The sequence below is a fragment of the Haliaeetus leucocephalus genome, unplaced genomic scaffold, assembly GCF_000737465.1.
Source record: "Haliaeetus leucocephalus isolate CR32 unplaced genomic scaffold, Haliaeetus_leucocephalus-4.0 Scaffold849, whole genome shotgun sequence".
NCBI lineage: Eukaryota > Metazoa > Chordata > Aves > Accipitriformes > Accipitridae > Haliaeetus > Haliaeetus leucocephalus.
The window spans coordinates 1,991,552-2,014,439 of NW_010973285.1; the positions used below are offsets into that span (position 1 = coordinate 1,991,552).

The 22,888-nt window shown below is 39.5% G+C and overlaps 1 protein-coding gene across 3 annotated transcripts in view; it reads right to left on the reverse strand.

Moving 5' to 3' along the window:
• Positions 1-22,888, reverse strand: part of MRPS27 (mitochondrial ribosomal protein S27) — a 54,737-nt gene that overhangs the window by 9,031 nt on the left and 22,818 nt on the right. For 2 of the 3 annotated variants that reach the window (XM_010582789.1, XM_010582790.1), the window contains 6 exons: positions 13,408-13,522; positions 12,808-12,886; positions 11,389-11,504; positions 8,424-8,526; positions 6,078-6,220; positions 2,465-2,617 (listed from right to left, as the gene is read on the reverse strand). In XM_010582789.1, the coding sequence (XP_010581091.1) occupies positions 2,465-2,617; positions 6,078-6,220; positions 8,424-8,526; positions 11,389-11,504; positions 12,808-12,886; positions 13,408-13,522 (709 nt within the window). The remainder of the gene's footprint in view (positions 1-2,464; positions 2,618-6,077; positions 6,221-8,423; positions 8,527-11,388; positions 11,505-12,807; positions 12,887-13,407; positions 13,523-22,888) is intronic. The other variant, XM_010582791.1, reaches the window with a different exon arrangement.

A 22,888-nucleotide genomic window follows, 5' to 3' on the forward strand; every position in this document is an offset into this window, starting at 1 on the left:
TTTATGCACTGAACCTAAGCAGTATGAAATTGAACTATAGAAAGGCACAAACTGGAAACTAGCACAACTTCTCTCCTAAGCCACTGCTGGTATCACTGAACTCCTGGAATCTTCCCTGCTCTGCTGAGACACATTAGTAAAACTAGTTTAGGAAAGCAGCAGGCTCTATGTCCTGCAGGTACCAAAAGGGCACATTCTTAAGCGGCTAAATCATTGATTTTTATAAGCAGTCTCCAGGGCTCTGCATGCAGACAGTTAGAGAAGGAGCATTGCTTTTAGACAGGGTGTTGCCAGCATTTACGTGACTAACGCTTGCCCACTGATCATTGACACAGACAGAAGGAATTGCCTGAGGAACACTGTGAGCCTCAGCATATGAGGCCTGAGAACAGGTAATTACAACATGAATGACAGTATCAGACAGAGAGTCTAAGTTACAGCTCTAACGGCTTTACCTGGGAAGAGCTAAATGCCCTCAAGTCCTGTTTGTTTTAGTGGAAGCGAAGGATGTGCTGCTTCTCACACACAGTATCTGTTAGGCTGACATGGCTTTTCTAGGTACTTTCACAAATCGTTGTTCTGAAGGTTGGTATGAGACATGAAGTCCAAGTATGTGTATAAAAGCCATGCAGAACAAGCTACAGTTCTAGACAGGAACTGTATGTCTGCAGCAAATCCACACGCTTTTCCTCACACAGCCAGGTGTATGATTTGTGGAAGAACTGAGCAAGCAGGAGACATAAGCAATTGGTTTTGAGCTCAAGGTGAAAGACTGGGACATGCTGGCTAATGCAGGACTGGATAAAGCACAAAGTGTTTTCAGCAGCAGAAGTGCAAATCCTGTGTTGGGTTTACATCACATGAAAAGCAGATGATCTGTGCTGGGACAGCAGCTGTGAATGCCAACATCACCAGGTTGCTTCAGAGCTGCCACCCTCCCTCAAGCTTGTATGGATTTCTAGTGAACTTCTCTGCTCTGTGAACTATGCCCACAAGTGTCCAGGGGTTCAGCTGGGAAGACTGGCTGGTGCTGGCCTGATGGATTTGAGAGAAGAGTCTGAGAGCTCTTTCAGGCTCAGCTGAAATGGCATTCTGACTTGAGAGTTCATTTTCTCATCCAGACAACCAGAAATTGTGGGTTATTTACATATAAATTACTGTTGGATGCCTAGACTTCAGGAGGGCTATGCCTTTCTTAGAGTCAGACTCTTCTGGCGAGAGCTTAGAGCTAAGCGTTGGGACTGCAGTTTGTTGGCTCAAAGTCAGGGCACTCACTGCCACACCAAGGAATGCCTGAACTGGGGTTAATTATGGAACTTGTGGAAAGGTTGAGGTGAGAAGAAAACCACCCTCTTGGCATTAAACTGTCCCCAATTTGACATCTAGGCCTTGTTTTGAGCAAACTGCATAATTTTCTTCAAGGCTAGACAACAGCTAGACAATGACAGACTCATAAAAATGCCTCACTCCCTCCTTCAAAGGGCACTTGTGTTTACCTAATTCACTGTAATTCATCCAGGCACTAATTATCACATGCTGAGCACCCACTGATTCCCAAAAACTTTTTAATTAAAGTTCTAAGTGTCTACAAAGCAATTTTAGTATCTAAAGATTAGTGGCAAATAATTTATGCAAATAAAAATTAAAGAAAGCAAAGGTGTGTGTATGTGAGGTGAAACCATTGGATACTAGTCTTTTAACTTCTGAAATTTCTTTAGAACAATGGTCTGTATCCAGAGTAACTGTCCAAGGTCATGACAACGACAATGAAAAGTGATGGGCTATGGAAAGAGTACGGCTCCTGGAACTATAAGCCAGATTAGTTTCAACCTGGGGTATTTGATTTTTACCACAGCACAAATCAGGGATGATAAAATAAAATGAACTCATTATATAGCTATGAGAGCAAATAAAATGCACTCATTATATAGCTGTGCCCTAATGAACAACTGTTTGTGTTTCATAGTTATCATCAGCATGACGACCTAAAGATAAAAAGGAGGCAATACAGGCCTTACTTAACTCCCCAGACTGAAAGTATAGGATGCAATGTTCCTACTTAATCAACACAAATGGACAATAAATTCAGGATGGTCTCATGCCTATTACAATTTATTTTAATGAGCAAGAGCCCACACAAGGTCAGATAATGGATCTCTAATGACATACCACTTTCGCAAACAGGATTGGATTTATCATTTTGATGTATGAAAAGTGAAGATAAAATCCCAGCAGACAAAAGACAAGTGGCCTTGAGCATTTATGTCTTTGTAAGCTGCTGCTTCCTGTTTGAAGAATTGAAAATACAAGGTGACATCAGTTTGAAAAATGCCAGGTAGGACCCCTGATGCCCTGAAGGGGTGTCAGTCTACTAGCCATAATAAGTCAGAATAATATATTTTCTAGTATATATTATGGAGATCTACTACAGCTTAGAATATTTAGATAAATGAAACCCTCTTACCTTGAATCGGCTGTAGTACTCAGGTGCTTTAGACTGCTCTGTTTCTTCTGATTCTGCAAACCGTGACTTCTGCTCTAATTCCTTGACTTCAGCTGATTCTGGACCAGGTTTTGCTTCAAGGACAGACTGCAAAATGGTCTCCAGAGCATCAATCTGAACAATCACATTTGTCTTTGTTAGCATAAACAGTTTAGAAATATAATCGGAGTAACACTGCTGTCACGTTTACAAACAACTTCATCAGTTACAATGTATTTTGAGATGACTTCTGTGTATAATAAAAAGAAAACCAAATTCTTAAAGGAAATGGGACTTATTCTTGGAAGAATTTTATACTGTACTTTTGGACCTTTGAGGCTGGACATTAAAACTCTGCAACAGAACAACTCCACCAATCCCTGCCAACAGTAAAACTCCCCATGACTCAGATGCTGACTGGTATTTGCACAGCTGTCAGGCATTAGGCTAATGTGTCCTCTTGGCCTGATATCTGGCCATAAATACTAATGCTAAATGGTAGTCACAGTGATAACAGCACTAGCATGATACACAATCACAGATACATCTAAATAAAGTATTATTATGGAATGTTTGACCAATATAATCTCTAACAGATCATCTCAATACCTCTTTGGTGAAAAGAAGCAGGGAAATCACCTGTTCTGCAACAAGAACATTCATTCCTATCATTAGTTCGATAATTTAACAGGAAAAATGGTAATGTAGGCATATAATACATTGGTATAGGTGTATTTTTCATCTGTGACACCTCTGTTCTCTTCATGCTTTTGTCTTTTGAGGTAGTAAGAGAACCATCCTCTCCTAATCTAATTGCAGTTGTATCAAATGAACACATTAGCTTCACTAAAGGACTTGGTAAATCATCTCTGTATGTATTATTGATACAAAACATGGAACTGCTATATGGATGCTGCTGCTGTTTTGGGAATAACATAGTCTCCATAACTGGAATTATTGGATGCAGGTTGCCTGCATTTTAAAGTTCAGCTTTCACAAATGCAAAGAGCTGTTATCCTTTCATGAATCCTAATTCTGAATGTTTATCAGTAGGATGAAATAACTCTGTGTAACCTTTGAATCTGTGATGTTTTCTCCAAGCAAAAGGGATTTTGATACTTACGGTTTCATCTTCCTAGCATACAATGCTAAAGGAATATAACTTGCTAAAGGAATATATGCTTGCTAAAGGCCAAGAATATAATGCTAAAGGAATAAAAGTTAGTCTTATACGAAATAACATTCTTGACACTGAAATGTAATCTTTAAACTAGCAGTACTGAAAAACAGGATGAAGTAAGCAGTAAAATAATAACTGTGCTTCAAAATACACTCATTAAGAGACTTTCTCAGGCAACTGAAAAAAACAAAACTTGTCTTGCTTGTTCACAGTTAACAACATAGTGCAATACTAAAACAGTATTTCTATTACGTTGTCAAGATAGTCATGGCAGAGAGAAAATCAGACACCCTTCTAGCCAGAAGTGGATTAAGGTTAAAGCCTGAAAGAAAAGTTGGTGACTGATAATGATTGGGCAAATCACTTGAAAATGTTTACACCAAAACTCCACAGTTAAAAAAGTTAATTTGAAAACTTCCCTTTTGGATAATGAAATTTATTCAGCCAGAAAATACTACATTTTGGAAGAGAACCAAGTTCACAAAACCAGGGCTATGTCTTTATCAAGTAACTCTGTGCAGGCATGCAAGGACAATGATTTATAACACGGCCTGTACTTCTCAGTGCTGTGATATGGATTTATGAGAAATGCGTAACGGTCCTGCCCAAGAGAGGCCCAGGATACTACAGGAAAAAAGGATTTATGGCACTTGAGGTTGTTTCCATCATATCTGCTGCTGAATTCAGTGGAAGCTGACTGACCCCAATATTGACCTGGTCAGTGCTCTTAGTCCTTCACCCTTAGGAATACTGCATTTTAGTTGGAAATAGTAATTAAAAAGATCTTGTATGGATTTTAATAGGAAAATCTTAATGAGCATTTAGGTAGAAAAGGCCAGATGATACAAATCAATACACTGTAATTACTTCACACCACAAAAGGATATCGACCAACATATTTTCCTTGTTTTCCCTTCTGCATTGGGGTCACAAAAATGCATTAGAGAAAAATTATTTTGATAACAACAAACCATCCAGGCCTGATCTTGGTCCTCAGCTTGGTGAAACTTATGTGACTTGCACTGTTGTTTATATACTGCTACCTAAAATCCAAATGAGGCCAAGTATCCCTTCAGGGGAGTTTCTGTGTGGCTCTCAGAGTCATTGCTTTTTGGGCTCTACTACTGGGTTTGTACAGAGACACTTGCAACATTAGTGAGTAACCAGTAATAACCTTATAAGTTCTTAGTTGTTCACTGAACAAACTAAAAAGTGTCTCTGCAAAGAAAGCATTGCCAGGTATTACTAGCATTTACTATTTTTTACAGTATCCGTACACAGAAGGATCGGATCTTCTATGCACCTGTTGTACCACAGACAGATACAGCCTTGTTTCAACACTAGGATGTTCATCTACGACCCAGAGCAAGCTGAGGACTTCCTTAATTTGTCTAGGGTTTGTAAGCAGGAAGAATCACAAGTGTATTAGGCTGAGTTCTTCAGACTTGGATTAAGGAACATATCCCCAAAGCCACACACCTGAAGAGATAACTCAAAATGGTGGAGGTTGCAGATGTGACACTTCCTTCCTTGCCATGTCCAGTATTACACAGAGCTGCTTCCGAGCATGAAGCAATACATAGGGGAACCTGCTGAGCAGTGCCCTGGCCTTTGTTTGTCAAGGGAAATGCAGAAACTACAAGCCTAGTAGTGGTGCTAGCAAAAGGGAGATTCCCATCACCAGAGACACCTTCCAGAAAGAGTACCAAGAAGAGGAGCTGAGACCTCAGTGCTGTTTCTATGCTCCAGCCCATGTAGTGGTGGTTTCCCAAGTTACTCCTCCTAAGCTGTCTGATTCCAGGATCAGCCTGATGCCCCACAGCACTCCTAAGCCCCAAGTCCCTTAGTCAGTGCTGACCTCACAAATGGACTGAATCTATCCATCCTCCCCAACTGGGGGCACTACAATCCTTCTAGAAATCACTCTGTACCGTTTTTGGACCAATATCCCTCAGGACATCATCTCAGAGGGCACAGAATACATGGAATTAGCCAGGAGAGGAACAAGATTTGATGTTTCATCCTCACAGCTATGAAGTCATGTCTCTGAGTTCAAAAGCTTGGGAAACAAAGGTGTCTTCCCATCCCCACAGACATGTGCTTCCTGTGACAGAGACCCAGGTGTCTCTATAGGGAGGGGAAGGCTTAGAAAACATGCTTAAATGATTTGTGGCAATAACAGACACTCATTCCTAAGGACATGCCAGTAGATAGGATCACTGGCTTATCAACTGAACAACAGTGGTTATCAACAGTGGTTCTGTTCTAAACTTTACTACTTCTCCTGTCTTCTAAGGACCTGTGAAATATTGCTGAGCCTCTTCTCATTAGCAAGGCACAGAATTCACTGGTTTTACTGGAATTTGGCTTGTATGAAATTCCCTCTGTTCATCAGGTTATAGCCTTCATACTTACAGCTTCCTTGCAGATTTTGCTGTCCCCTGAAAATGAAGCCACATTCTCCATTACTTGCAAGGCTCTATTCAAGTATCCAGGTGTCCACATCAGTGGCATTAGATTGTATACAGCTCTTAGCCCTTTATTCAGCTCCACTTTCCCTGTGATAAAAAAATACTTTAGCATTAGTACTCCAGCACTTGAGTCTTAACGGAATCCTTATGGATTGGCTCGGTTTTTTAGAAGTGACAGCAAGTGTCTTGGCTTTTGTAGTAAAGACAACACACTCTTCTACAAAGCTACTCTGACAGAACTGCTATTACCTTATTTTATTAAGGTGCCTTCTTTTTGCCCAACTTCACGGCTATTACATGTACCCTCTCCCCTCACCTAGAAATTTTGTCCAGATTGAAAAGAGGAAAAGTGGTCAGGTTTTCTCGCTGTCTGGCAGTTATAACAGCAGCTCTGAGGAGGATGTCTAGAGATCTCAGACAAATGTCTCCTTAGCCTTCAGGGACTGACTGTGCAGCATGCATGCACTAAATCTGAGGCTCTGGACTCACTTCTGTGGCCTTTATGGTCTACTCACACAAGTGTCATGGCCAGACTGTACAGTATTTACAGTACACTCTCTGGCTAACCATACAGCTTAGTACCCCTATTTCTGCTGGAGCTTCCTGAGAGGAAATATGGGAGACCTGCCAAAATGAAAATTTTCTTCTTGATTTAGGACATTCTGTGCAACAAGCTCTTCACTGACTGTAGCAGGACCTTTGATGCACAGCATCACTGAACATGAAACTCCAGCATAACAGAGGAAATGTACATCATGTTGCAGTTTCTGAGTACTAATTTACTGTGATTGTCACTCTAAGGTTTTGATTTTGTCATTGTCAATGTAACAAATAACACCACTTCAGTGTAGCGTACAAGAGTTGTATCCAAGCTCTCAATCTAATTTGCACTCTGGCTATAATGACACAAAACTTTGAAACACACCTTACTCTTCTTTACATGGAAGAGAACAGTTTAGGAAAGGCAAGGTAATAAGTGCACAGACAAAGCTCATGGACTATGGCTAAATTAAAATAGCTGAGGTGCTTGAGGCCACTCTGTGCCGGTAGACATCTTTCACTCTCTCAGAGGTCGGTTCTATTAGTGTTGGCAAGACTGTGGAATACGTGACATAACAGTAAATAGCTTTTGATCTACTGAATGTCAATGTCATGGAACAAGCACTACTGCTCACAGACAACAGTGAAGTGCATTTTTGAAATACAGCCACTACTCAACCAATCTATATGACACAAAAAACACTCCAAACTGAATGCCAGCTGGATGGCAAAGTCCCTATTTGTATCAGTATCTCCACTGAACAGCAAACCATAGCTCTATGGAGAATCCTGCTTTCAAATTAATTTTCACATTTACCCCCCTTTTTGACTGAAAATTAGTTTTTTGTCTTACAGTCATGATAAATCCAAATCAGCATCCTAACTCTGCCACTACACATCGTATTTTGAAGCCACATTTTAAGAACAAGTCCACTTTTTATTACCCTCAATAAATTCTAGAATAAAAATACAATGCAGTAATGGAACAACTACATAATCATAAATTTTAAATTAAATAATTACTTTCAAGTAAATAATCGTACTGTAGAGAAGGACAAAACCTATTTGCACTATATTCCTCTAAAGGTTAGAGGAAATTCAAGAATTACTTACCTAATTCCCCCTTCCCCTTCCCTCCAATTCTGGATATACTCTGATCTAACTGGTCTTTAATAATGTAGCATATCATTAGCAGTGAAGACTCCTTAACAGATACAGGATAAAGGCACTGCTATCCATTGTTCACAACAGAGACATTACCTTTACAGTGAGTAGTAAATGTTCTAAACATAGTGTTTTTCAGGCTATGTTCTCCAAACTTCTTGAGGTTTAAGGATTATTTTAAGAAGCTCACTAACTAGAAAAAGAGTCTATTATCCACAACCTTAAATTTGTCTGAAGGAACTCGGTACTTTTTTTTTTTTTTTTTACATTTGTTGGTCCACAAACAAACCAACTCTACTGTTCTTTAAGAACATCTTCTTTCTTTCAGCTGCCAATCTGAACCTGCAGGGAGCCCTAAAAGAGGTTCTGAAGCTGTCTGATAAAGGGCATACCATTCAAATCAGTACTACCCTCCAGGCTTACAAAACAGGTTTGGTCTTAACTCTGAAATTGTTCCTTCTGCTATTTTTGCCTTTTTTTTTCTTAGCCTTCTCCTTGATTACATTTTAATAAAGCAAAGATGCCAATTTAATTCAGCCACTGAAGACAAGAGAGAAAAGATGACTGAAAGGGAGGTAAAACTTACCAAGGAATGCATAGCCATACAGCTGGGAGCTAAAACCCACAGTGTTTGTTTGCTTTAGACCTGTAAGCACTAGCGATGCTCCAAGATTTCTCTCCTCTTCCCACTGCAAATAATGTAAACTAAGTAAGCGTTCCTTGACAAACACAAACATAAAACGGCAGCAGCCAAAGACAGCACACGTGGCTTTCATCAGATGTCTTGGCAATAAAGTAAAGAATCATTAAACATGTCTAGTGTTCAGAGTTACAGTATGTATATCCTGAGGAATAGTACACATTATACTGAGGAACACCTCTCTTTCCAGAAGACGGTAAAATGTGAGTGGTTGAGATTTTCCATGGAAGTCAATCAGTGCACCTCCTTCAGGACAGAGGGTTGCACTGATTTACACTGGCTCTGTCTCTGCCCTGTATGTCCTACCACATGCTTCAGGCTAACATTGCTGAAGAAAAGAATTACACGGCATCTGTACTAGAGCAGCCTTCTTTTAAGTATGTGGTAAGATACATGCTCCACTATCCCTCACTGGAATAGGAAAATGCTGAGAGAAGAATATGCTGCTAATGCGTTGCTCTGTGTCCAAAATCTGCACTGTGAAAAGAACATATGCAACTCACCAAGACCACTGTATGCCCGAGGATTAAAAGTACAGCTATCTCTCCAGCTAGAGAGAAGTACCAGATGTCTGAGCGAGACCACCAGTGATGGCTAAAGAAGGGCACCCAATCAGTAAGTACATTAAAACCACAAGAGTACTGTAAATTTTATTTTGCTATGGGATAGTACAGTAATTTTTCAAGACCAGAGAAGCACAAACATCAATGATAAATGTCTCTTTACTGCAAGTGAAAGGAGGTGAACAACTCCCATTGCTAAGAAAATGAGGAAAAGGAAGCTATAAAAGGTAACAGATTGGAGGAATTCTGACTGTAACACATGGGGTTTGTGGCACGGTACTTCAGTGTCTTGTTTATTACCTTATGACCTGAAAAAAGCCACCCCTGGAGAAAGGAAGAAGCTTTCTGAAAAATTCCCTGAGGTACACTGAGTCTTAAAAAGCACAAAGGTTCTACCTTCTGGTTTAATGCATTATTTAGAGATGTCTTTTCAAGGTATGGCATTTTTTTGTGTCTCCATTCAGGTGCTACAAGAATTTGCATGTTATTGTCTGACACAAAATACTGTCACCTGACAGCCAGGCAAGGTATTTGCCTGACCCAGAAAAGGGATACAAGGAGACAGGGCTGTTTTGTGCTGAATTCAGCACTCCAGCTGAATGTTACAGGAAAATCAAATGTAACCAGAAAAAACAGGGCTTTTAGTGGTCTAGGTTCTTTGGGAGCTAGCCCATTTGGCTCCAAGAGCTGGAGGAACTGCAAGAACTTAAAGTTAACACCTTTGCAGTGGAAGGTATCAATTATACTGATTGTCTGCAGCAGTCAAGTAGGAAACTTTCTGGGGAGAGCCAAGACCACTTAGGCTTTCAGTGGTGTTTACAACAGCAGAAAAATGGAAGCTTTCTATCACCAATGCTACACACAGTAAGGACTAACACAGTTAGATTGCCCAAGATTCAGCTCTCAAAGTTAAAAAACATTTCATCAGGCTGCTGGACCCTAAGCTATGGTCAAGGGCCTGTCTGCAACAGGACACTGGCTGACCTGTCTCACACCTTGGGAAAAGGGAATGGGATTTTTAGGAGCAGCTGAGCAGATCTCATAACTCTGTCTATCCCCACTTCTTAAATCAAACACAGAAAATTGGTACTGAGCATTATGAGGTGTTCAGCGGTACTCTGTATGGTGTATACATACAAAAATATGGCTTACTGCTGTCTTTGGATGGGGTTATTTCAAAATGCATATTAAATAAGTTACAGCTATATAAATACACTTGCGCTTAGGTATGTCATATGACCATACCACCCTTGCTTGCATATTCAGCTTTCATGAAAATGCTACACATACTGACAAGTGCTTGTCTTTGCACTGAGGATACACAAACGTGGACAAACACAAAGGGAAAATCATATTTTGGTCCCTCTGCTTTTCGTATACAAGTGATCAAGCATACTTGACTCCTGGGGAATGAAGAATAATACAGAACAGGGCAAATGCACATCTGTTTTCTACAGTGAAAACTGAAATTACAATCCAATTGAGTAAAACCTTAAGGCACCTGTAATATGCATTTTGGAAGATGCTTCATGTAAGACAAATGGAGGCCTCAAGCATTTTCCTTATGGATAACATGCTATTGAAGGCTTGTGCCAAACTACATGAAAAGCAGCTGCCTGAAGTGATGGACATGGCAGGGCCCTTTGCTGATACCTAACTGAGACCCTTCTGCAAAGGTAGAATAATGCCTCTTCCAAGAGCCTGAACTATCCTGTTGGCCTTAAGCAAGCAAGACGTGAATAAGAAACCCCTAATCCTTGGAGACAGGAGAAATGTAAAAAATTTAGTTTTAAAACAAATACATACTAGAAACAATACACCCAAAGCCAAATGGGATAGTAAAAATCCTAGTGAAAATGCTTTATAATTCTGCAACATCATCATTACCAAGCTCTAATGGTGAGGAATACTCACCTTAACAGGGTCCTATACAATAGGTGACACAGGTTTTATGTGTTAACTGATAGACCCCTCCCTGAACTGAACTGAAATGTCATTTCATAACCTTACAATGGGCACGCATTACATCTGAAAATCCCAACACACCTTCCCTTTCAGACAAAGGAGTAAAAGAGGTGACAAGTTATTTGATGGCTTTCGTATTTTGTTGCCTCTTTTTTCTTTCTTCTGCAGTTGTAATAATAATGAAAAAAAAAAAAAAGAGTATTTCTTTTTTCCAGGTAAACTTAGGGGAAATAGAATATATTCAAGACTGAATGCCCAACTGACTGCATCATGACACTTAGAAACGGAGGCTTTGTGTATCATTTTGAGTGTGGTCAGCTTACCGTATATTCAGACTTGGTTGCCAAGTACTGGTATGAAACATAGAGAGAAAGAAGCTGTGTTGAGAAGTCATCAAAACTTTCTTGCAGCATGATCTCTGTTACTACTGACATAGCATCTAAGGAGGAAAACAATACGTAATCAGCAAGTGCAGATTTCAACAGTTCCCTTTCGCACCCACTCACGTTCACTGATGCTTTACTGCTGTAATATGTTTTGAAGTAGCTAGTGGGAAAGTTAAAGATTTATTATGACTAGTAGTATAGAATTTGTCTTACTCACTTGGGTTATTCAAACACACTGCAAGAGGGAAGAATGGGTTAAATAGCATGAGACCACAGCAAAGGAGCTTTCCAAACTCAGCTCTACACTCTTCAATTGGCTCTTCTTTGCTCAGCCCTTCAATCATCAACATTTTTTAAAAAAATCTCTAAAAATGACGACTTTGTTCTTGTGTTTAGATTACAAACAAGAGAAGACTGACTTAAATTCACTGCCCTTAAGGTGATAGGACAGTACAACGGAGCAGAAATGTTGTCACAGGTCACCCACTGCACTCACTGTATTCAGCAAACAGTGCTCTGGAGGAGCTCCAGAGGGAGTTCCAGTGACACTCCCTGTCAGGAAGGACATTTTATTAAACAAAAGGCCTTGAGCCTGTCACAGAAAAGAGATATGAATGGAATAAGGGGGAATTCACAGATAAGGGGGCTATCAAAATAAAATAAATATATGTATTAATTTGTCATTTCGCAAAACCTTTGTGATAAAAGCTATATACAAGTCCTGCAATTGTACTGTCCCTTTCAGTTATTTGTTTTACAAGAGGTTGATCCAAAGAAAAGCTCACTGTAAGTCTACAGTACCAGAAAACCGGCAGGGAAATGAAAATCTTAAATATCTGTAATCAAACATGACATGATTATTAATGTCAACACTTAAACAATCAATTGTGAAAGACAGGCACCTCAACATGGCAATTCAGCATGCTGGCTCTCTCCAGTGACAGAAAATCTAGACAAACAGTTTAGACATGTAGCTTTTTGAATAGCTAAATGTAGGTAAGATGAACTCTACCAACATGCATTTCGATTCTTATAACACTCAAATTGTCACTAATAACTCCTACGATGTTGTCAGCATGTAACTCAGACTTGTAAAAACTGGACAAGTTGGTTAACATTTAGAATGGGATTAATGACAGTAGAAGCTGTGAACTGCACGTTTCAAAATTATATAATGAATAAAAACCCAACAGAAATGAGATATAAACATGCAAAGAAGTAGTTTAAAGGAAGGAGAAGACATGTTTTTAAGGTGACTTCAGAGAAAATACAGCTCAAAGTTTTTAGTTCAAAGAAAGGCTCTGCAGATATAAGAACATGCAACGAGGGATAAATAATTGGTACATATTTTCTTACCTTCGTATTTCTTCTGCTTTATAAAACAATCCAACAAAATATTGAATGTAAAATTATCTGGGAAAATTCCATACTGAACCTGAAGAGAAGAAGAAGAAAAAAAAAATCCATCAGTGTGAAAATCTGCTGTTCAAATCTTCCCAAGCACAGCGCTGCAGGTATCAGAAAGATCAGAACCATAGCATTGCACACTGCTGCAATGTGACAGTTAGTCAAGCAACACAAGGAGATTAGCATGGCTCGTGTGATGTAGGCTTTCTAACTTTTGATGGACTGGATTTGTGTTGGTGTTTTATCTGAGCCTTCGGGACCAGGAGGGGCATTGCCTATCAAGTTTTTATGCCTCTCCTGCATCTAGCATGTTTTGGACACCAATACCGTTTAAAAACAAAAAGCTTCCTGGGAAAGAAGAGGAAATTAAAGCTGTAAAGAGCTTTACTTAAAATTCAAGTGCAACATTAATTTTTGTTTTGACAAAGAAATATCTGAACTTAAAACCACAGTCTACAGGACCTGGCTGCAACAGGAATTCCAGGTAAGCCACACTTACCTCAAAAAGCTGACCAAATATATTCGTGGCTTTTCACTGTAAAAACTTACCTTGTTTTTTAACGTGTATAAGGCTTTGTCTTGTGCACCATATTTTAAGCACTGTCTGATCCAGCTGTGGATGGTCCAGTCTCTCAAGTACCAACAATTTGGACTATGCCGAAACCTAAAGGATGATAAATGGTCCAAATGACAATACGACTCTTGGTTATCACAGAAACAAATTCTGTAATTAACAAACTATGAGTTTCAGAACCCTCGTCTTCCATGATCTGTAGGCTTCGGTGTTCGGAAGATCTTGCGATGTCACGGAAAGTTAGAGGGTTAGTTGCAGCCTTATGATGTGTCTGTAATCCCGCCTACCCTTGTTAGTATAAAAGGAATTAACTGCGCAATAAAAGGCGGAAGTTGGCGCTCATACTGTGTGTGTTATCTGTCTCTTTCCCTGGTCCGGGCCGACCAGTGATCTAATCGCGGCACCTTGATATGTGGCGAACGCTACAATGATCTTAAATATAAATCTGTCTGTATTTGACTTTGCAGTAAACCATTGCTCTTCAAAGAGCTCCAGCTAGCCCTTTCAAGTAAGAGAAACAAGTTTTGATACACTTTAATAGTGTGTACGAAGGGGGAATCTGACCTTTTCACAAATGCATAATATTTTAAACATCTCACTTTCCAGAAAGCCTACTGGTTTTCCCCTGAAAAGATGAACACCATAAAATAATAGCTTGGTATATTTATGCAGGCGAACTGAGATTGCTATAAACACTATAGTACTAATTTTTAACCTTGTCCTTCTGATCTAGTCAAAGAGCAACACCAGTCCATGACCAATGAAATCAGCAAGTATCAAAGTTACACCAAAATTCAGCTGGGTCTGAACCTTTGAGGCTTGTGTTATCTGGTGTCTTCCACCCTCTCTAATTCATGTCTAACTTCAACCACTTAAGAACTCACTGTGCCTCAGCGCAGGCCATCCCTGGTCTGCTGCAGGCTTCATTTGCTTTAGAAATGCTTTATCAGTGAGGCATGCCTCATGCAAGGGGAAACTGCTGGACAGCCCTCCTGTGCCCCCCCACCCCGCACCAGCTGCCTTTTTCCAAACAGATGTTTCTCTAACCTGTTCTGAGACACCTTGTGCCATGGCTTCAGCAGTCTTCCCAGGCAACCTACTCCAGTGCTCTATCAATTCGTAAAATTAAATACTTTTAAGTTCAGGCTCTTTTATTTCATCGTTATTCAGGTATATACACTTTGCTCTGTATTTGGAGAAGTGGTGACAGAAAGGATAGGGGACTTTCCCTTTGGCAAAGACTAAAAACCCAATTGAGTCCAGTGGTAGGAGCTGCTGCCTTAGTCCTGGGCTGAATTTCACAGCCCAGGGTGAATAGATGCACGCAACCTTTCTCAGTTCAAATTGTATGTATGAAAAATGGGCTCAGCCCCCAGCACAGGAGTGACTGCCACTTCCTGTAGAAAACGCCGATGACTGAGCTGGGCTCATGTGCAGACGCTTGCAGCCTCAAGCCAAGCTGCAGCACCATTTAGAGGCAGGGTTGGCTCTTCCATCTGAGTGAGCATGCTTTCCAGAACATTTATCAGATTAATGTGGCCACCAACCCTCTTTCCTCCTCACTGAATCTCTGCGTATTGCATCCCACAGCTGAGGGCTACACAGATGACCAAACCTGGAAAAGTACTGCAGCCTAGAGAGCCTTCAGAATGCAGAAGACATCCATGCCAAAAGCAGAACTAAACAACTACACAAAGTCTAAATATACAGTTTTGTAAGTGGCAGATGAAATCTCCCCATTAAATTAGAATTTAACAGAAAAAGAAAAACATGCTTTGAATATTAAATTACAAACATCCATTTTGTTGCTCCAATTGCTTTCCATTTTCTTCCCTCTGGAGTTCAAATATTGGGAACAGCAAGAACGTGTATTTGCTTTCATTAAGTCCTGTTTCAATAAAGCTTACAGAAAGCATCAATTACAGGCATTTAGATTTAATCATATTTTGATGAAACAATTATCTAATTGCTACAGATTGTTTCACCAGCCATTAAAGTTGGGGCAGAGTGCAACAGCAGCACCCAGCAATAAAGCTGCCAGCATCTTTTAAAATCACTTCATTAAATGGTTAATATTGTTTCACAAGTGGAAAACAACTGACTTGTCTTATAAGAAGATGACACTGATGCTCTCAAAGACTTAGGCCTTTCTTTTGATACAATCTTTGGCATCCTTCCTACTAATTAGTTACACAGGAGGGAAGCAAACATTTTAAAAAAAAAAAACCAAAAACAAACCAAAGGTTTTAATGGGTTTGAATATTCACCTTTTTGCAGAGCAGTATTTATTCTCTTGAGTACACCACAGAGGGAGCACTCCAATAACTCCTGCACCTTGGGAATGCTACAGCCTACTGTAATAATGAAATGCTTCTAGGTTTCAGAATCAAATTGCACTTGGACAGTAAAAGGCCTAACAGGGATGCAATAAGGTCTAGAAACAGGATGACACTGATCCTCAATCAACATAAGTTTTTTTAATTGATATGCACAAATTCAGAGGCATGTTACAAAAACTCTTTTAAAAAAGTCTTCGTATGAGCTTTGTAGGGCAGGCACTGATTTGAGTGTGTGTGTGTATGGACAACCACAGGACCTATCGGATATAATCACTGTATGTTACTATTAAGATCTTTATGTTTGGACCAGGTCTCCAGTGTGCTAGGTATTATGCAAATAAAAAGCAAACAGCTTCGCAGCCAAAGAATTTTCTAGTTAATTCTAATAATTAATTACCAAACAGTTGCCTAGGAGTGAAGTGACGGGACTAGTGCCAGAATTCTTCTGTCTCCATGTCAACAAGAATGCAATACATATGTGTGTACATGATCCCTCAACACTACACACTTCCATTAATACATGATGTGGTAGAAGGAGAATTGGAAGTGAAACGGAAGGAGGTACGCTGCAATCTTTAATTGTTTCTGATCCATATAATGTTGGGATGAGCTCTGTCTCTATTTTACTAGCTGAGAAGGGAAGCCAACAGAGTATCTGTTTTTACAGCTAACCTAGACAAACTAACCAAAAGTTGTGGCAGACATTTTTATTTGAAAGGGAATCAGGGAAAAGAGGAGACTGCTGGTCATTTTGACAAGCATCAACATCTTCCTCCTTTCTCCTTCTCCATGAAACACAAAACAGGATATAATTAAGCAAGGCAATATGTTCAGGGACAGATGAAAAGACAGAAGGAATCTAAAACTACAGAAAACAGAGGATTCAGAGTGAATTAAATAAAGGAAGCCTCTAGCAATTGCTGTGTGTTTAATGGAAAGACCAGGATGTTATCTTGCAGATGTCTGCTGCTGAAACTCATTTTTCTGAGAACTAATAAAAACCTGAGAAGCACAAGATTCTTATAATGCGTTGAGAAAAGACAAGGAGAAGCATCCACAACAGTATTGGGGGAGCTCCCTGTTGGTACACTTTAATATTAATTACTGAAGAATCAATATGGTCATCCTTCTAGTCATTGAACTGAGAACATCTGTCCCCACAAGGACAAGAGGAGTATCTGTAAGACAATGAGGTCCTGAAATTGAAGGTCATTCAAGGTCATTGTCAATCTAACAGCATACAGTGCAACGGTACTAGAATTCCCCTTATTTTGGAAAATTGTTCGAATGATGCAGTCCAGAAACTTGATTTTCATTAAACCATTGCTTTGTACTTGCAAAATTATTATAACTTGGAAGAGATACCATGAGTGTACAGCCTCAGCACAAGGCAACCAGAACATTTTTAGCCAAGCAAGCGCACACTCTCTCTTGCTCACAAACTGGTCAGCACATTGGGCTAAGAATACATTTTTAGTTTACTAATTTCCTGCACAAGGCCCTGTTGCTCATTATTTACAACAGTGCTGAAGTACTCACACTGTGTTAAAGAAACTGAACAATGGAAAAGTTTATTAGATACTGAGTGTGCTTTATGGAGTATCCTACTAATACAGCAACCATGACTTACTTCTATTGGTGCCCTGCCACAGTGCAGAAAAGCCGAGTTGCTTCCCTTCTTTCTTTATTTATTTTAAATGGTCTTTCATACTTGTTTGGTGCCATCAAGTGGTGATGCACTCTAGTGCCGCTTTCACATAGCTTGTATTCTCAAGGGAAGTAATACAGCAACCCTGAGAGCAAACAGAAGCACCAAGATGCTGGACTGTATTCTTTCACCCAGATTTGGTAGAGGGGAGTTCATTGCTTTGGGGGCAGTCACAAATGAAGATGACGACGAAGGAAAATTTGCTGGATTACAGAAGAGCAAGTGCTACAGAAGTAATATACTACCAGGAACAGCTCCGCTGTATGAAGGGAAAGCCAGCTCAGCAAATCTGTTCTAACTCCTTGCTAAGCTGATCAGAAGCTCCCATTTTATACCTTATGGCTTTCTTAAGGGTCCTCGTACTGCCAGAGGCTATCCTTGTATAATACCCTATTTTTTTCTTTTTTCCCTATCTGGGAAACAGGAAGAAGAGTCCCCTTCCTTTCTCCATCTTCATCTGACCTAATGAGAAAGTATTTTGTAATGATCTACACACCCAGTGCACAGAACTGTATGATCTCTTAGGCCTTCAGATTCCTTCAAGACTTTCTAAATTTCACCTGCATTTTGCTTTGCTAATTGTGCATTACCATACATAAAACAACTCCTTAAATAAAACCTCTTGTACTACAATGTTCATCTCTGTTTTAGAGATGCTGTATGCTTTAGAGACTCCTGTACCATCTTCTGCCACATTGCAAGGATGTGGAGGAAGTAACAACAGAAGGACACTGAGCAATCTCCAGTCTTTCATTATTTCTAATATACATCATTTAGATGTGTTATTGTGCTTTCCTCAGAGTTAAAACCAAAAAGATTTCACATGTTGCTAGTCCCCTTGTAGGATCTAGTCCAGGAAGGAAGGAACCTACCTAGTGACAGTCACTGTAACAAACTTCTTCCACCTATACTTCAGATCTCTCTTACTTCTTTTAGAACTAGAAAGAAATAAGGGTTTGCATGTTCATTTGCTTTAATCAGGAGGGGATAGTGCCAGATTTCTTCTCATCCACTTAAAATTCTAAAAAGTCCTGAAACAAAATGCAGGAGACTTAAAATGAATAAGTATCATAAGAAATGTCTCTGCGAGCCAGGAATAAGCTTTCTCAATGGAATGAATCCAAAGCCCCTCCACATTTTACACAAGTCATACAGGGCTGTGAAGCTCCTTGGCAATGCCATGTTTTTTCTTCCTAGGCACATTTTTTAAGCTGCAGTGCATAATGACCAAATGGATTCCAGGCAGGCTTAGCTTAGAAACTGGAAGGCTGAGGAAACGTCACCCAAAACTCTCCCTTTGTTTGTCATTTCAAGCCACAGGCCTTGGGAAAAATTGTCTGCATTTTAAATGGACCCAGAGGCATCGCTCATGTGTCAGTGTCAAAGGCAACAGCCCTGAAAAAAATCTTTGTTGATTGAAATTTCCTTTTAAACATGGACAAAACTTTATTTTTCCATCTCTTCTTTGCCTGCATCGTAGCCTACACCCTTCTTTGTATGCATCCTTTTAAAAATTCACGTATAAATGTATCAGTCCTATAGGAAATACCTCATGCATTAACTGCTTACACTCAAGTAAAACAGAGGGAACACTTCCCTTTTGTGTTGAAATAAAACACTGAACTAGCATACGTAGTATAAGAAATCAATTATCAAGAGCAGTAACAGGACAGATTTAAAAAAATAGACGAGACAACTATGACAGAGGATAGTCTAATGCTGAGACAGAATTGTACTCTTACACAAGAAGAGAAGCAGTTTGTGGACTCCCTGAAGAAAGCTCACATTCAGCCCTTATTCTGTTTTGATTTTTATTGACTTTCCCTGATCTTTGATTTTAAACTAATTTAGCTCTTGCTTGCTTTGAACATAAAATTAATTCTTCTAAATTAGGCTCACTCCACCTCCACATGAATGCATTATTTCTTGCACAGCATCTGTTGTTCAGGAGTTGCACAGAGCTCTAACACCACTGATGAATGCGGCCTCAAAACAGGCCTAAATGATCAAGTTTTAGATATGGACAAACTACAGTACAGAAGCATAGTCAAACATCAAGGCTGAACAGGAGACTTGAAAGAACATTTTTAGTATCAAGTCTTGCTTTCCAGTTATACCACATTCAGCTTTCATTTCTGTTCACCCCGATGTCACAGGTTTACCTGTTTCTTAACCCTTAAGCTTGGTAAAAGGACCAGATCCGGGAGAAGAGATATTTTGGGTAGAAGTACATACTATGCAGTCATTTAGGAAGTCTCAGAATATCAACCTGGTAACCACCTTCTCCTAACAACTGCAGGGACAGAATTCACCATTCAGCAGTCTCAGAGTAGCTATTGCATTGCTCAAAACCACAATCCTGCACAGAAAGCTCATCTTTGCAAAGTCTTTCTAACAATGACTATCACATACAGCAATCAACCATACAGCGGCTAGGATCCTGTTTACCCTTTACTGACCTAGCTACTTTGACAGCCAGTTATTAGAGTTGATTAACAAATGACAAGCTGAATTTCTGATACAACAAGCATTTCTGCCCATTGTTGTCAACCTCTTATATCACTAAATGCTCTTCTTCCTTTTGATGGATTTAAGGCACCTTTGTGAATAAAACAGAAGGAACAGCCTTATTATATTAAAAAGAAAAAATAGTATCATCAAATAGTTGCAAAATCCTAGATAAATGTTACAAATTTCAAAACAACATATTACAGCAGCACAAAAGAAATGCTTTGCTTATACATAAATAGACATAAGAACCACCACAAAAGAAACAGTAACAGCAACAGATCCAGAGCCTACAGCAAAGTCTGAAGGAATTTATTGGGATTCCTGGCTGTGAAAAGTAACTCATTTATTTATCTGTCCCTTATCAACATGCAGTGAACATAACAGAACTGCAGCGGAGCAGCTCTTCCAACCTTCTGCCACCAGGTTACACCAGGCAGCCTTGAGCCCCTCTAGAATCATTTGCAAAGCACAGAGAGGAGGAACCCTTCAGACAACTCCATCAACTTAAGTATCCCACAGGCTCACCTTGAATGCCTTCGACTTTTATACTGATTAGTTCATAACCAGACTGAATAAGCAAAGCCCAGGCTCAAACAACATACTGCTTCTCAGTACACTCTTTGTCCCTGGGAAAACTCTTCCAGGTTGTTAAATGTGTTTCCTAAAAAGCTCCTTTAGCCATGTAGATTCAAAATACTCCAGAACTATGCAGTCCCCAGCAGGACACCAATGGAACTTCACTTCTCCAAAGAACATGAGTTAAGATTTCTTCTGTATCAGCTTGATTGAAGGTGCTCTGTATGCCTCAGCCTGACATAGAAGGACATCGGTCACAGGCCTTGTCTAGCTAGAAACTAAAGGACTTAACATTTAAAAATCCAGTACCAACATGGTTCCTTGTTCTAAACATAGTATTTAAAGAAGACAGGTTAAAGGGAAGGTCGCCAGCTAGCTCACTAAAGCTAAAACTGGCCATTTGGGTATCCCCAGTGTGACCGGTAGAGAAAAGAACATTGTGATACAAATACTGCTACTGAGAAAAGGTGGTGGTGCCCAGTTCAGTTTCATGCAGAAAATAAAACTGGGCCATTTTATCAACACTCAGAAGTTTTATTTCAAATGCAAACTATGAAACAAGCAACCCCCCTTTTTGGCTTTACTCCTTTACGGTCAAGACAGAATGATGAGGTGAACAGCACAGGAGATTTGCTTCACTTTGTGTTGCTTAGAGATATATTCCCAACGACAGAAACCAAATATACAGACACTTCCATATAGTGCTTCTATTTTTCTCCTTCTCCTGGGATAACAGAGTGTCTTGTTAGCCAACATCCTTCACCACTCCCACCCCTTTTGGAAAAGACAGGCAGGAAAATCAGATTTTTCTTCTCGTACACATAAAGAATCTGTACCACTTTCACCGTAAAGCTGAAATTCACTCAAAGGGCAAGAGTTAACAAGAAAAAGTCTTGTCATAATAATAACAACAAGAATAAAAAGCCCAACATTTCCCCAAACTATTGACTGTAAAGGACACAGCTCCTAGAATTTCTCTCTGTTAAAAATACTTCTGGGCTTACAGTTGCAATGACTAGTTTTGAATATAAATGCCATTAATAATCTAGTGATTGAATAGAGAGTATCATAGGCTGAGGAAAACACGGAGAATGATGGGGTGAGCTGTTGCTATAGTGATTCTGATAAGACATTCTCTAGTGCCTTTCCTTGTCCCCATGCAACCACATAAAGTCTAATTTAAACCAACTCTTTCATTAATTATATCTCTTCCTGGTATCCTGGCATACAAAAACAGAGAGAGAGAGAAATTAAGAACTGTACAACACACTACATTTCTTGCTTTGAGGAGATTTTTGAATCTCAGCAATTTTGAAGTGTGTCAGGCTAAAACTTACTGTATTAAAGCTCAACAAAGGGTCAGTTCTGCTGGAATCTTTACTTATGTCTCTGAAAAGTGATTAACACAAAGGTTGTAAAAAATGGCATATGTAAGTAAAGTACTGATTTGATTGTTACTGTTTTACTAGCCCAGCTATGCCTGTCATTACTTCAATTAATTCTCCACCTGTCTGAAAGCTGGTACACAAGTTATCAACTAGATTAATTTTTCAAAATGAAAAAGAAATGTTAAAGCCTGCTTGTAATTTGTAATTGCTGAAATCACCTTTGTAGCTGGTTCACTTTGCGGTGAGAGAGATCCCCTGCTAAAGACTGCCAGAAAGTCAGTTTCTAGCAGAAAGCTAGCTCCCACTAGCTGTGTGTCAGAGTAAGTTTAAAACCTTCTGGGTACCAAATAGTATCTATGTCATGGACTTTCTTCAACCAGGGCTATCTGGAAGATTATGTGATTTTAGGGAATAAATTGCTTCAAAGCTAGTTAGAAGTTTAATTTTAAAAAATAAATAAATTACTGCAGATGCTTTAGAAAACTTCCATCTCTTAGCCATCAACTATTGCAGGGACACCGCAGCAAAGCATGCATTCCAGTAACCATTAACCAAGCTAGACAGAGATGTAGCATCAGAGGCTTTTCAAGCTAATTAGACAGTGATTCCAACTTTTGTAATTGTTCATTCAGTGTCAGAGGGAACTGAATCAGATTTAGGACCCGAGTGCAGGAGTTTCTGCTTTCTAGTGCTAAGCTTGAATTATGACAGTACACCCCTTTCATGTTATATTAAAAAGGAACACTTTATGGGTATGTCTAAAAAACACTGTCAACAAAAGCCAATAGTGACTTCTTATTTTAAAAGCAGGCAAAAACCTCAGACTGTAGGTAGACATTGCTATTACAGTATTTGCAAACAGCAACTTTTTAACGGTGCCTAATATGCAGCCTAAATTTAACCTGAGACAAAATTAACATCATTTTAACAGAGA